At 38.4% G+C, this 13,990-nt stretch overlaps 1 protein-coding gene and 1 long non-coding RNA gene across 4 annotated transcripts in view; one reads left to right on the top strand and one right to left on the bottom strand.

The window, feature by feature from the left end:
- The window catches only part of RBM20 (RNA binding motif protein 20), a 113,940-nt gene that overhangs the window by 17,503 nt on the left and 82,447 nt on the right, over positions 1-13,990 (bottom strand). For all 3 annotated transcript variants that reach the window (XM_072423876.1, XM_072423875.1, XM_072423877.1), the window contains exons 3-8: positions 13,704-13,765; positions 13,554-13,627; positions 12,423-12,523; positions 6,046-6,186; positions 4,878-5,009; positions 23-111 (exon numbers count right to left, since the gene is read on the bottom strand). In XM_072423876.1, the coding sequence (XP_072279977.1) occupies positions 23-111; positions 4,878-5,009; positions 6,046-6,186; positions 12,423-12,523; positions 13,554-13,627; positions 13,704-13,765 (599 nt within the window). The remainder of the gene's footprint in view (positions 1-22; positions 112-4,877; positions 5,010-6,045; positions 6,187-12,422; positions 12,524-13,553; positions 13,628-13,703; positions 13,766-13,990) is intronic.
- Positions 1-13,990, top strand: part of LOC140339278 (uncharacterized) — a 79,344-nt gene that overhangs the window by 31,522 nt on the left and 33,832 nt on the right. Inside the window, exon 3 of the long non-coding RNA XR_011922419.1 lies at positions 13,542-13,647. This is a non-coding gene — a long non-coding RNA (uncharacterized lncRNA). The remainder of the gene's footprint in view (positions 1-13,541; positions 13,648-13,990) is intronic.

Raw genomic sequence — 13,990 nt, 5'->3', positions numbered from 1 at the left:
TGCACAATCTTTTATTATTTACCTGTCTGTCCTGTCTGTATCACGAAACATGTCTCTTTCCCTCTGTGAATGAATGTCATAAATTATGGCGTCAACTGTTTTACCCGGCTTCTACAAAATTAAAACAACAATTGTATTTTAATACAATAATAAAGCTGTTATTGTTCAAAAAAATTATTATCGACGGCATTAAGAGGTCATGTGCAGTCTGGCATGCGATTGTGTATGTTTCTAGCTATACAAAATCATCTGCTGGAAATTTAATATTCCAAAACAATATTACAGTAATTTTTGGGTTCCCTGAGTAATAATACATCGAAACTTGGGGGTACCACATTATTGACAACAATGCAGTCCAAGTAAAATTACGCACCGACATTCTGAGGGCCCAAAACAATGTTACACTAACACTTGGAAGGCTTAATAATACAATCACATTTGGATTTTCGACTCGCTAATTCTTAATGTCCTTGAACATTAATAAAAAAAAGAGTATGACGATACATGTGAAGATTAAACCAAGAGGCCAAATTAATGCATTGAGGGAAATATATTACATAATTTAAACCAATTATTGTGGGACAAACAAATCAGTTACACAAAGTGCTTTAATTTGGAATCAGACACATACATCAGATACATGCTTGATGATCCAACCAGTTGGCAATTTTTTTAATGTTTTTCTGTAACGTAAGGAACAAATCAGTAAACCATAGCAGTCTATTACAGTGTACAGTACAGTGTTAAGATTCTATGACTTTATTATGTGTTGTAAGTTTGTGTTTGGGCACATTAAACCATTTGTATGCCTTTTAGTTCCCAGCAGCACATACTCAGTGAAACCCCTCAGGTCAGGAGAAGTGCAGCTGCCATAGACAAGCACATGTTCTGGAATGAAATGCTAGAGAAGTCTCAGCCCTGTGCTGGCAAATTTGGTATGACACAAGCTTGTCGCAGCTAAAAACAGTGCTGCCCTCTCCGAACCCTACTGACTATCAGGGGTTAATGCATATTTAATGTATACCACCAAACTGTAAAACTTCAGGGTGTCAGGTTCACGCTATTAATACCATCAGTGATTTACTATTCTCTGTATGTGCCCCGAGGTAAAATGTACAGCTCATCAAATTGCTCCAGGACAGAAACAACCTGGGTGGTTTAGGTGACGTACTGGGTAATAAAATGTCACACATATGTACTGCATTTTCCAGATGTATACCCCCCATCCTCAGAAAACGGCACTTTTTACCATCTGATAACATACGTAGTTAAAGGACAAATATCAAACTGAAGAATATTAGGGGTGCATCTGAACCCCAGCTTGTAGGCTCCCCTCCAGCACTCCATAGCCCCCAATCCCCCAGAAGCCCATTACCATGCAAAGTGTAATGTTTTATTTTTCCTTATATATAATTACTTGTTACAGATGGCTTCAGGCCATTGATATGATAGTTAGGGACCTCTTCTCCTCCAAATCTGGTTTGTCCATAATGATGCAGGGATTGGCCCTAATGTGAAGATGCCCATACAACTATTTCAATCATTGCCAGTTCCGGGCTTTGTGGTGATCCCTTCTCATGGTGTGGGTCCACGCTGCCCTGGACTCACTATAAACCCTCAGTATTCAGGGCTAAATATGTAAGATTAGACATCTAGTGAGTTCTCTACATTGGTAGACCTTAGAATCAAATTCAAACTTGTGCTTTGCCTTCAAATCCCTCCGCAGTTCTTGTCCTACTTACCTTTCTGACCTGATAGAAAAATACCCCCCTAGCCACTCTCTTCGCTCCTCCAATGACCTGCTAATGACTTTCGCCTCCTCACACGCATGGCTCCGAAGCTTTTCTAGAGCTGCCCCGAGTTCTCTGGAATGTTCTCCTCGTCCTTTTTGGCTTGCTCCTACTTTCAGTTGATTTAAAAGAGCCCTCAAAACCCAACGCTTCAACCTCACCTACCCGTCTTCTTCTGTCTCCTAAACCCTCACTACTCCCCCACCATTCCATATCCCCCACCTCCTAGATTGTAAGCTCTTCGGGGCAGGCTCCTCTCCTCCTGTGTCACTGTCTGTATCTGTCTGTCATTTGCAACCCCTATTTCATGTAAAGCACTGTGTAATATGTTTGTGCTAAATAAATCCTGTTTAGAAATATTATTATTAAAAATAATAATGGGAAGATGATAATGCAGAAGACAGTGCTGAATATAGGTGAATATATTGCAGCCAGGGCTGTTATTTTGTAAAACTTTTTAACCCTGGGACTGATACATTATTAGCATTCCCAACATTAGCATACCCTGGGTATAGATCTGAGATAAGGTTGGCTAAAATCATTGAATAAAATTACCAAAAACATATACTTTTGTTTTTCTCAATAAAAGGGAAATACACTTTAAGGCTTTATATCTTTTCATGCAAGTTTTCAACAACCATGTTTTCATGGTGTGCTTTGTCATCAATATGCCTTATACTATGTATATAAACACACCTAAAACACCTTGGACAACATGAACCAACCAACACATACAGTAGTAACGGGATGCTGCCAGCTGATGACTTTTACAGACCCCGTAGTGTGGATAACCTCTCACTTGTTCCTGGGCTGACCTGCTCCTGTTTGGAGCCTGAGATCACAAAGACTTAGTCACGATGGAGAGAGCATTACCAAACTCCTACGCCACTGCTAACTCGAGCAGCGCCAGGAAGGTCTGAGGATGAGACCACTGAGCGGTGGGGGCACAAGAATGCAGAAGTATTGAATGCCAACAGAGTCTTACCACAGCATTGGAACAGTAGGAGGTGAGAAAACTACTGGAGAAATGAATATCAGAACCCTTTTATTGCATGGGATTTACAAATAATGATTTTTCTTTTTTTACATATAGATATATTTTTTTATAAAGCTTATATCGCCTTTGGAATAAGACAGGGAGGCATTCAAAAAAGAAATCTATAAAATGATAGCTGATAGTTCTATAATTGGCCACAAGTGAGCGGAAAAGAAATGCCCATATACCCAAACCTCAAGGCTTAGTGCAACCAGGATAAATATCTACAGAAATGATTATTGTTGTTTTGTTTTATCATGTAAAAACTTAAAATGATTATACAACTTCCAAGAGACATTTTCTAGCAAGTGAGACGAATGTGACTTCCAGACAGCTGTGCCTGTTGTCCGGACAGGAATGTTGTTTCCAATTTGAGCCAAGAAAACTGGGTTGCTATGAATCCCTTCCTACAACCTGAGCCTGCCTTAAATGATATAATTCCAAGGCATACGTTAATAAAAACTACCCGTGACATCAAAATGACATATTGTGAACATTCAACAAAGACAATTTCACGCAACTGAATCTGCAGCTGCAGATTGCAATGGAAGCTTAACTGGCCTCTTGTGGCCCATCACACATTTCATGGCAATAATTTTCAGAATAATTGCTGGCACCACAATCCTGAGGGTGCCTAGAGATGTGCAGGTCTTTCACTTGATAACCTGGTTTGAAAGTAAAAGTCCAGCCTTGTATTTGTATCTTACATTATGCAACTACACACAGTGGATGGCGCTCACTGTCAACCGCTCCTTTCTCTGCAAGCTGCACATAGGCTTAGTAAACATTCCAGGATTTGCTTATAAAAATACAGAGCCATACCAGTACACTGGTATTACACTGACCACAGATGGAATATTATGTAATGGGTCATGCAGAGCTCCGGCTGGTTTTCAGATGCTTGCCAGCCTAACTCATGCTGGCTAAAATAATCAGGTTCAAGGACAATATGCCAAATGAAACTTTAATACAAGCTTTAGGAAGATACAAAGTTACCAATTAGTTCTATTTGTGCACAGCTCAATGACTGTAGCTGAATTACTTTATTATTCTTATTCTGTTACCATATTACCCATATGACAGAGGATGTCTAAAAAAGGGATTTTCCAACTTTAGTGATCCTTTCACAAGAATCAGTAGTGAGTTACTTCATACTACTAAAGTATTGAACAAACAATTAAACTTTTGTGTAACTATAAATGAATCAATCAACATTTTTAATTTGGTATACAAATAAGGTAGCTGCCACTACTGACCATTAAAGTGTGCCAAAAAAAAAAAAAAAAAAGATTTTCTATCTTATAAGGAATATCTGGTCCTAAAAAAATACAGTGCACGTCCTGTGCCCGCACACCCTGTAAGCTCATAGCTTTTTATGGCAGTGTAAAATCATCACGGCACTTCAAGTCTCAGGAGATTTGGTGATGTCATTTCAGTGCTCCTCAATGTTCTCCTTGCTGGAGGGGAAGCTGGACCTGAGGATCTGTAGTGCAAGAATCTCCCTACTTCTACAATATTTATTCTCTGATTACTGCTTCTTCCACCTTTACTTTTGCAGTAGATAGGGCAGGTCTGTCATGGGGAAGCAATGCCCTGCCTCTGCTAAGATGTTTGCATCTCTGTGTGGATGTAAAGTCAAAAAAGTATTGATCAATAGTTTTTTGCTCTCTTTATGCCTTTTTTTGGGTACAACCACTCTTTAAATTTAAAAAGCTTCCAGACATTCATGAATATTACTTCACTGCCTTGTGGGTCACTGACTGGAAGCGAGCATGCTGCTTGCAAAACCTGAATGTTTGTCCTACAAATATCTGTCAGGTTAGGAAATTATTGTTTAACAAAGCTCCAATCAATGTGACAAGCACTGGCAGCTCCATATTCCCTTAAACAATAACTGAAATAGAGAATGTTAATTCAGACTGATTCAATTTTAGACTAGACCAATTTTACAGCAGCTAGCGGCCTATTAATTCATATTATATAATAAATATATATATAATTAATATTGATTTTATTTATTTAAAGCCAAAAAAAAATGTCCACTCTCATACCTTGAGTTGTAGCTCCTTATATCTTTTTGACATTCGGATAAATAACTTCTCATCATTTATCATTGCTGGCTTTTCTTGGTAGTATTGCACCATTGCCTCTGCTGCCTCTGTGTATGCCATTTCCAAGAAGGCCTGCAAATACAGATCAAAAATCAAAGATTTATATCTATGTATTACTACATTGACCCTACAATACATGCACATTATACAGCATCCCGTGGCAGCACCTAAAGACCTAACTAAAGCCAAAATCGAAAATAAATCTCAAAGCAATCATTCTGACTAGTAAAAATGATAGGTATTAGCACCAATAATATATTTTACCCACCATTTTTACACATACAATATAATATGAAAAGTCCATTCAATCATTAAATTAATTGCTATTAGAAGTTGCCTTGTTCAATTTTGGGTTTTGTTGCGCTTTAAATCCATCTCATCCACCATCTGAAGATCCTCAAACTAACTATAGCCAGGTCTTTGTCACCCAGCTGGCTGCAAATTAAAATAAATCAATAATTCTTTGATACCTAAATTGATGCACTGGTATACAAAGCAGTAAAACTTCATTGTATAGTTACTAGTTTCCAAATAACTGGTCCATTTTTTTCAGCTCTTTGCCCAATTAAGCTTGGATTGAAATGTGAAAACTATTGTCAACCGAGGGAAACAAACTGTTTTTAGACATCAAGTACATCGATTTGTTACAAGGTATTCACATCTATGGGCAGAAAGGGAAGTGCAAAGGGTGGAGCTTATAGCCTAGCTCTATTATGCTATTCTTATGGTTAATATAAATAGTCAGATTTTCTTTTTTTTAAAACACAAGCAAACCTTTATCCTAACAAATCAATCTAGGTCTCGCCCAGCAATACCAGAAAATAAGACCCTCTCCTTCTGTGCACTACCCAGCTTTCTAAAGCAATGGTTACATTCAAATTTTATCCTGGTGTCTCTACTCCACTGTTCAGGTGACTATATTTTTAGATAATAATGGGATACGTCTGATTTTCTAGTAGACTATCTAATGGGGTGTGAAGGAATCCATACATAGTCAGTCTACCTAAAAAAAGACTTACAAGGTAAATATAGCATTAAAGTTTTTTCCTCTTTGTTTTTGCAGCACTAGATACAACCACATAATGTTGGGGTGACGCATCAGATTTACCTGGTTAGTTGATTTCATTAAAATGTAGTTGGTGATCTTCCCGAACGGCAGACCCAGATTAACCACATCATTCTCACAGCTTCCTTCAGGGAGATTACAGATGTGAACAACTCTCCCAAGATTAGAATTCCTCTGTGCAAACTGCAATGACAAACCAAAGAAACATTTTATTACTGGGGTTTGTAGCAATACGCTACAAATCACTATGATCACCTTTTTTACTTTTGTCTATTGTATAAATGTTTTTATAAATATATGTGCAATTTCATTATGACAGATTCAGCAAACCAGGAACGGATCTGGTCTAGGATTGAAAACATTTGCTAACATATAGCAAATTACTTTAAAGAAATGCATTCCACGTTTGTTGGATTACCCATCTTCACTGATGAAAGTGTATCCTCTCCAGCATTGGAGAGGTGTAATAAATCAAAACCCATTTGCCTTGAGCGTGTCCTGCACAATTAACTGCTAAGGGCTTTAAATTTCCATTGTATTTAAGTTCCATTAATTGCTGTCTTCTAGCAATATTTTCTAGCGTCTAGTGTCTCTAGTTCTAAGTTCTAGTGTCTCTTGCTGCCATGGCTCACAGAATCAGGTGAGAGATCCAGCACAGTCTTTAGTTAGCTGCTAAAACACTGTGTACAGGAAGGAAAAATATAAACCACAGTGAATCGTTGTGTCAGGCAATGCATGCTGCAAATTACTTTTACTGTGTGTCACAAAGTATATTTATAATAAACTCACTGCTAGTTCATAATTTTCTACAGCTAAAAATATCTCTCATATCATACAGTAATCTTTTTCAAAAAGCATTCCGGAATTATCCTACAATAATATTCTGCTCTCAGACAAACTTGGCGTAAACGGTTCTGTGCATTTGTCTCTCCATTCAGCCCAAGCGAAGCTGACCGAGGGGACATAATGCTGGATGGCTGACAAGACATTTCTAAGCTCCCCAGCACAGTTTTCCTGGAGCGATCAGTGTAAAAGAGATCACAGGATGATCGTTGGGATTAATGTACGAGGACAAACACTTCTGTCTGGAAAACTCATCTGCAAACAGTTTTGCTGCTGTCACTGGACTATGATTTTACTCACATTGTTTGGCTATAAAACACTTGACCTTAACTCCGATATAAAGCACTGATGTAGTAATGTATTTGGACCATTAATGGCTGCTCAGAATTACCATGGGGGAAGAGGAAAGTAGCAGGCAATCCAGTACTTGGAACAATATTATCAAGAGGACAGGAAGATGGCTGCCACCCCCCTTACATCAGTGGGGTCCTACCCATAGTAGCAGCTTTGCCCTTCCTTCATCACACTTGTAAGTACAATAACATAGAAGGCAGAGAGAAGCCACTAATCATTCGCTGTCTGTGCTGCCATGTCCCCATTGGACATCAACTGCCTGTAAATAAATGCAAAGATTTACAACTTTGACCAAAAAAGTTATCTTCTTGCACCCTGGACTTTCACTGTGCTCTAGACCCCCGCCTAGGCTGCCATGATCCCGCTCCAATCCTACCAATGTAAATTAAATTACCACGTGGTCTTTTTTAAGTTAGGATTAGGAGCCTGAAAGTTAGGCACAGAGGGCCAGTTAGGAGATTCACTAGAAAAGTCTTGTAAGGTTTGCCCTCCAAAATGTTTTCTATTGGCAGGGAACCAATGCCTGCATAAATGTGATATGACCAGGGACTGGAAGAGGTATCACAAATATTAGGCTAAAAGTAAATATTTGGTGGCTTTAACAATTATTTACAGCATGCAGCAAATATTGGAATAAACATGTCTTCATTTGTGACTAAATACATTTTGTTGGCTAAGTGTATAGTCAATGTTTCTTAGCGAAGCATAACAGGAGCAGTGAGGACATGTAGAAGTAAATAAGCTTTTTTATGTCAGTGAACATATTTGTTAATGTCGATGCCTGTAAACAATAAATAAAATTACACCAAGAGTTTTAAATTTCCTCCTGTTCACAAAACAATACCATTTTAGAAACATGTGCAAGAATATACACACAACCACAAAATGGGAGTTCCAGAATTGTGTACTCCTTCTCACACCACCTAGTTATTCTTCATATAACAGCAATTACAGACCCAGAAAGGGATTCATGTTCTGCTGGTGTATGATACATAGAAAGTCTTTTATCATACACCTTGGTATAGCCTTGTTATCTGTGTTCAGTATGAATAGAAGAGGAAACCAAGCATACAGCACCTCTTCCAGTTATCTGGATGTCAGAGAAAGTAACTGATCACAATGTGCGACAGCACCCAGCATGTGCCCTCTACACCCATAAATATCTATTTCTAGAATGCATGGCTAGACTTTTCTAGAAACCTGACCACTTTGTTTATGATTATAGCCAGAGCCAAGTATATCTACCACGTCTCCCAGTGAAACGCCACATGCTGTATTTGGAAGTGAATATTGCCATGCAAATGACTTTCAGCCTTGTGATCAAAGTGTTCCGGTAAATAAAATTTTCACTGGACTTCCATTATGGCTTCCTGTGGCTGTTCTGAGTATTTACTAACATTTAACCACCAATCAGATGTCTATGATCACTTACTTGGGGTGAGATGATATCAGACTACAGGAATAAATCTTTTGTAACTCTGATGTGTAGCTATCTTATTTATAGGTGTAATACTAAGGCTACATACACATGTGCAAATGTTCTCGTCCGATAATCGGCTCAGGGCCGATATCGGACCAGAATCTGGCGTGTGTACAGCACCCATCGTCCAAACGACCGTCCTGGCGGATCCAAGGATGATGGACGACAAATGATCCCAATGGGAGTTAAGGGGGAGAGAGCGCAGCGGGGTGCCGCTCCTCCCCACTCCATAGAACAGAAAGGTGCACTCGTTCATGCATCGTGCAGTTGTTAGTCGTTGGAAAGGATCGTGAAAGATTCTTTCCAACGACAATTTTTTGCACGTGTGTACCCAGCCTTAGTAAGGAAATGTATGAACCCATCCTTTGTTATATTGACATTATGAATTAATGCCCTGCATTAATAAAATTCTCCAAAACTGGCGAAGATGGAATATCATGAGCTAACCGGGGTGATCCAGCAAACCTGGAATGGATCTGTTCTAGAATTGAAAGCATGTGCCAGCTAATAGCAAATGATTACTAAGAAATCTGTTCCAGGTTTGCTGGATCACCAAGGTTCACCCATGATAGTCTATCCTCTCCAGTCCTGGAGAGCTTTATGAAATCAGGCCCTGTGTGTCTTGTGCTCGTATCTGTCTCTTGCACTCTCTATCACAACACCAAAGCCAAGGAACAACCTTTCGCCTGTTATTGGTAGAGGATAAAACGTAAAACGGCAGATTTTTTTTAGTGCCACAGGAAATGGTTCATATGTGGTGGCCTAAAGAGGTGTCAACATGTCAAGGTGGCTTTGAAGGGTGAGGAAAACATTATTGGTATATCATTAGGAAATATATGAATTTTAGAAGCATTCTCTCTCCCAAATAACTGTTTGCCTCAAACACCTACTCTCTATCTCTTCTCTCTATTATATTCACTTAAATATAGGCGTGGCAGATATACCTAATCCCCCTAGTGAAAAACCTCATTCCTTAACCTTATTTTTTGTAAGGTAAATATGAACTATTGTATATTTTGCACTGCAATCCTAAGCCTGTAAGTCGATCTTTAGGCCTTTTTTACACGTGTCCTCATGAATTTGCCAGTTTAGTTATATACAGAGACATGAGACTGACAGACAGTTCTTCTTTAGCTAAGCCACAATGCTCTGGGAATGCTTTGTCCTCTAATAGGTGTTTATTTGTTCAACAAAGACTATCTATGTATAGGAAAAAAACATGTTGGAAAAATGAAAATCCAAACTCTTAGGTACCATGGCCCAATTTAATTCTGTATGGCCTCTATAGACCTTTATTTTCTTCCCATCCTCCTTTAACGTCATACTTTTGTTCTTTTAACCCCAGGTGGATGCCATGGTGCGTTCTAGTTGCCAATACCCCACACTGTCCCCTGCTTCCCACAGTACCTTCTTTTCTACCTCCTCTCACTTGTATTCCTTTTGGATACATTCCTTCTTACTCGTGGTACTTTGTGTGAATGGATTTATTAGATCCAAATCTGGACCGGAGGTTCTTTTCACAATTTTTGTATTGTCTGCAATTTATACAACACAACTCCCCCCCCAAAAGTTCATTTTTTTCTCTGCTGTTTTAATCCATTTCATACCAATGCTCACTGTTGATTTACCAAGTATGTACATGTCCCTGTTTCTTGAAACTTCAATAAAATATTTGTAAAGGAAAACAAAACCTAAATTGTCAGTTTAAAAAAGTGTTATACCATTATAAATAAATAAATAAATATATATATATATTTATGGATTTACATTAAGTTAATAATCTGAATTCCCGGCAGATAAAAAGAAACACACCTGGCAGGCAGATCTGTATTCACCAATGCATTTGTAAAATGAACTATTCACATCACTGTGTTGTGTAAACTCACATGTATGTCGCTCTGATGCAGAACAATGCATGGTGAATCATTAAAAAAAAAAAAAAAAGTAAAAAAACTTGCTTTGGTGTGCTTAAATAAAAGGGTGCTAAAAGCAATGTGCCCATAGCTCCTAACAGTCTATTTATAAAAAAAAATGTTATACTATTATATATTTCCCCCCTTTAAAAGCAAATGAACTGTGAAACAATCACACTGTAACACACCTGATTGGATTGATGTGAATGAGCCCTAAATATTTTTAAATGCCGTCCAGGCTTCTGCATTGGATCGGATATCCGTCTCCTGCAATCTCTGTAAAGCATAGCTTGGAGTGATGGCTATAAAAGCAGCACTAGGAACTAATTATCCTTAACTAATATAGAATGAAATTTAAAATAAACATTTTATGTAACTCTTGTTATCTAATTGTATCTGTTGTGCAGATTGTTGTGGCCTTTAGCATATACAGTATGGTTAGTATTTGATATATCACAATGGCTGTGAGATATAAGGGGATAGCCCAGGCACCTCGGTAGACTCATCAGTGCTGACAGGTATCCTGACATCTGTGCAAACATTCAGAATCTCCCCCGGAGTGAACTTCAAATGGTCTTAGCACCAGGATTAGAGGAAAGCAGGAGCTTCGCCACTGTCTTGGCTGGAACAGTAACATCCAAGCTGTTTATTAGACACATAGACTGTGCTGGTGTACACTCCTCATTTACTAAAATACTTTTTGTAGCACGAAGTCCACGAAGCAAGGCCGCTGGGTTATATTTGTCAGTAGGCCTGGCACAAATCAGCCTGATGCCAACAGGTTTTCGAAAGCAAGGCTACGCTACTGTGGAATTACTATGCATGCCTCTGAGCAAAACACGCATAAAAGGTCAATGTTACAGCACAGGGTCCAAAGAGAGAACGTCCTCCCCACCCAAACAACTGGCATTCTGTTTATATACAGTAATCAAGGAGCCAAATGGGGGTGGAGGTATGGTGCCACAAGAATATTTTTTTTAATATGTACATGTATTGCAGAGATTTAGTAAACATTCATTCTTTTTTAATATTTGTTCAGACATACACTAAATAGCATTCTTCTTTCCTTTCCCCAAGCCATTATTAATAGGTGAGACACCATCAGTCAACAAGAATCTAACTGATAAGTTCATCTATCCACAATTTCACTTTCAGGAGAACCAAACAGTCAGACAAATCAGAAGTCAATTCCCTATTGTCCTCTCCACCCTAACCCATTTGACCTGGCACCTGCCTGTATTGTTCCCTTCTTTCTGCACCTCCACCTAGCATAAAGCTGAATTTATTAAAATGGGTAGAGTATACACCCCTATAGCTTTTTGTTTGCCATCATAACATCAGTAAAATAAATATTTTTAGAGATAAAAGTTCACACAGGCCCACACAAGTTGGAAAACAAGTTTTCAGCCATGCAGTTATTGCCAGTGTGCGATTTGGTTCTAATAAATGAAATGTTGTGATTTTTTTTCCTCTGAAGTATTTATTTCTTGCGCTGATTACCAGCTTTGTCTGGGTGTTTGCAGCTGGTGTTCATTGTATACGACATTCCAGTAATTTATTGAGTCCGTCTGATGATTGTGCTGTGCAGTTCCTCCACACGGTGGTAACATTGTATTTGTGGAAGGTATGAAGCAGCCTTTCCTGGAACAGCTGGAGTGCCCAATGTAGAAGAACATCTGTTACCCCGAATAAACCAAACCGTATTTCTCCAGCACTACATGAGGAACAACCATTGTGGATAATCCCAGCTTTCCCAAACATATGTGATGGTCACACAGGAAGACTGAGAACAGGCAACAACCATCTGGAGAATATAATGCACTAATTACCTTGGCACCGATGGGTGGTCCGGGGAAGGTGACTGCAGACTGGATAAAGGGAATAGCTGCTGCTGGAGTGACATACACCTGATCAATATCTGCTGTAAAGCCTGTAGACAAATCAACATAAAAAGATTTTCATTCTGCAACATACAAATTTGACAGAAAAAAGTTGCACAGTGAATATGTTTATCAACTTATACCATATGAAGCAGTTAAAAATATTTATTTATTGTTTAATTCCCCCACCTAATAGATTGTAAGCTCTTCAGGGCAGGGTCCTCACCTCATGTATTACTGTCTGTATTGGTCTGTCATTTGCAACCCCTATTTAATGTACAGCGCTGCGTAATATGTTGGCGCTATATAAATCCTGTTTAATAATAATATTGTTTGTACTGTTTCAGCAAATTTATTTGAAGACTTTTTGTCCAACCCATCTAATGAAATCCAAAAAAATGATGGGAAATCAACAAATAATTCCTACACTGTTTGTCCTATATGAAAGGACAAATACTTTAATTTGTCCTATATTTCCTGACAAATACTTTAACTGTTTTTCAAAAGCAAAAAAACATTATTTTAGAAATGTCTTGTTTCTTTAGAATGATGACTGTCCTTACATTGAACACAGCTACTTACTGGGAATAATAAGTACCAAGCGGCATTAAGATTATATAGTTAGCTTTTAAACAATATGCTTCTATCAGCGTTGCTCTCTGGAGGCTAAATTTGCATTTATAGGCAAAAAAACAACTATGCTAGGCATTTGTAAAACACTGAAAGTTTATAAAATGTTATTTTATATGGTAAAATGTGCAGGAGGGTTAACACAGGCAGAGATTTAGTTAATTTCAAGGTAGAAAACGCCACAATTACGAAAGTTCCAGGTCATTGTTAGAGCCATGTCAAAACTGTTAAAAATGTTAATAGGACAGTTATTTAAAATACTTTGTTTAATTGTTGTAGAGAGTTGGACTTGGATATTAAATATTTGATAAGGATTATTAACAGTGGCATGTGCGACCCCATGATTTGCTGGCACTCATGTTCAACACTCAAGGGCATGTCAGTCCCTGAGCCAAATGTGAAGTTAGTGACACGGTCCATTATATTATCTACTTCCAGGACAATTCTCACCTTCATTGTTCCGGGTGTGAAAGTCAGAATTCAGACAAGAGTCACTGGAATTGGGCAAGCAGTTTATCCCAACACTGAAAAGAAAGCAGGAAATGTAAGTAGGTTTTGTGCTTAAATTAAGAACACTAAGTGGAGAAAATTCACACTCACCTCTCTGAGAAACCCAGTACACTTTGAATGTGCATCCTGCCTTTGATGTGCAGCTCCCAGTCCTTAAAGAAAGAGAAATTTAATTTACATGACAATGTAACAAACACTTCATACCAAATGTTGTCTAATTGGACATTGCAAAGTGTATTAAAGGACTAAAGTTACTGTTATTAGGAGCAAATGGATACATAAAAGCACCTTTCCCACATGTGCTGATATGTGTCTACACCAGGGGTCTGCAACCTGCGGCTCTTCAGCCTCCTTGTTGTGGCTCCCTTTGGCTGCCG

This window comes from Pyxicephalus adspersus, chromosome 10 (genome assembly GCF_032062135.1).
Source record: "Pyxicephalus adspersus chromosome 10, UCB_Pads_2.0, whole genome shotgun sequence".
In the NCBI taxonomy this organism is placed as follows: domain Eukaryota; kingdom Metazoa; phylum Chordata; class Amphibia; order Anura; family Pyxicephalidae; genus Pyxicephalus; species Pyxicephalus adspersus.
This window is presented reverse-complemented; position numbering and strand designations above follow the sequence as displayed.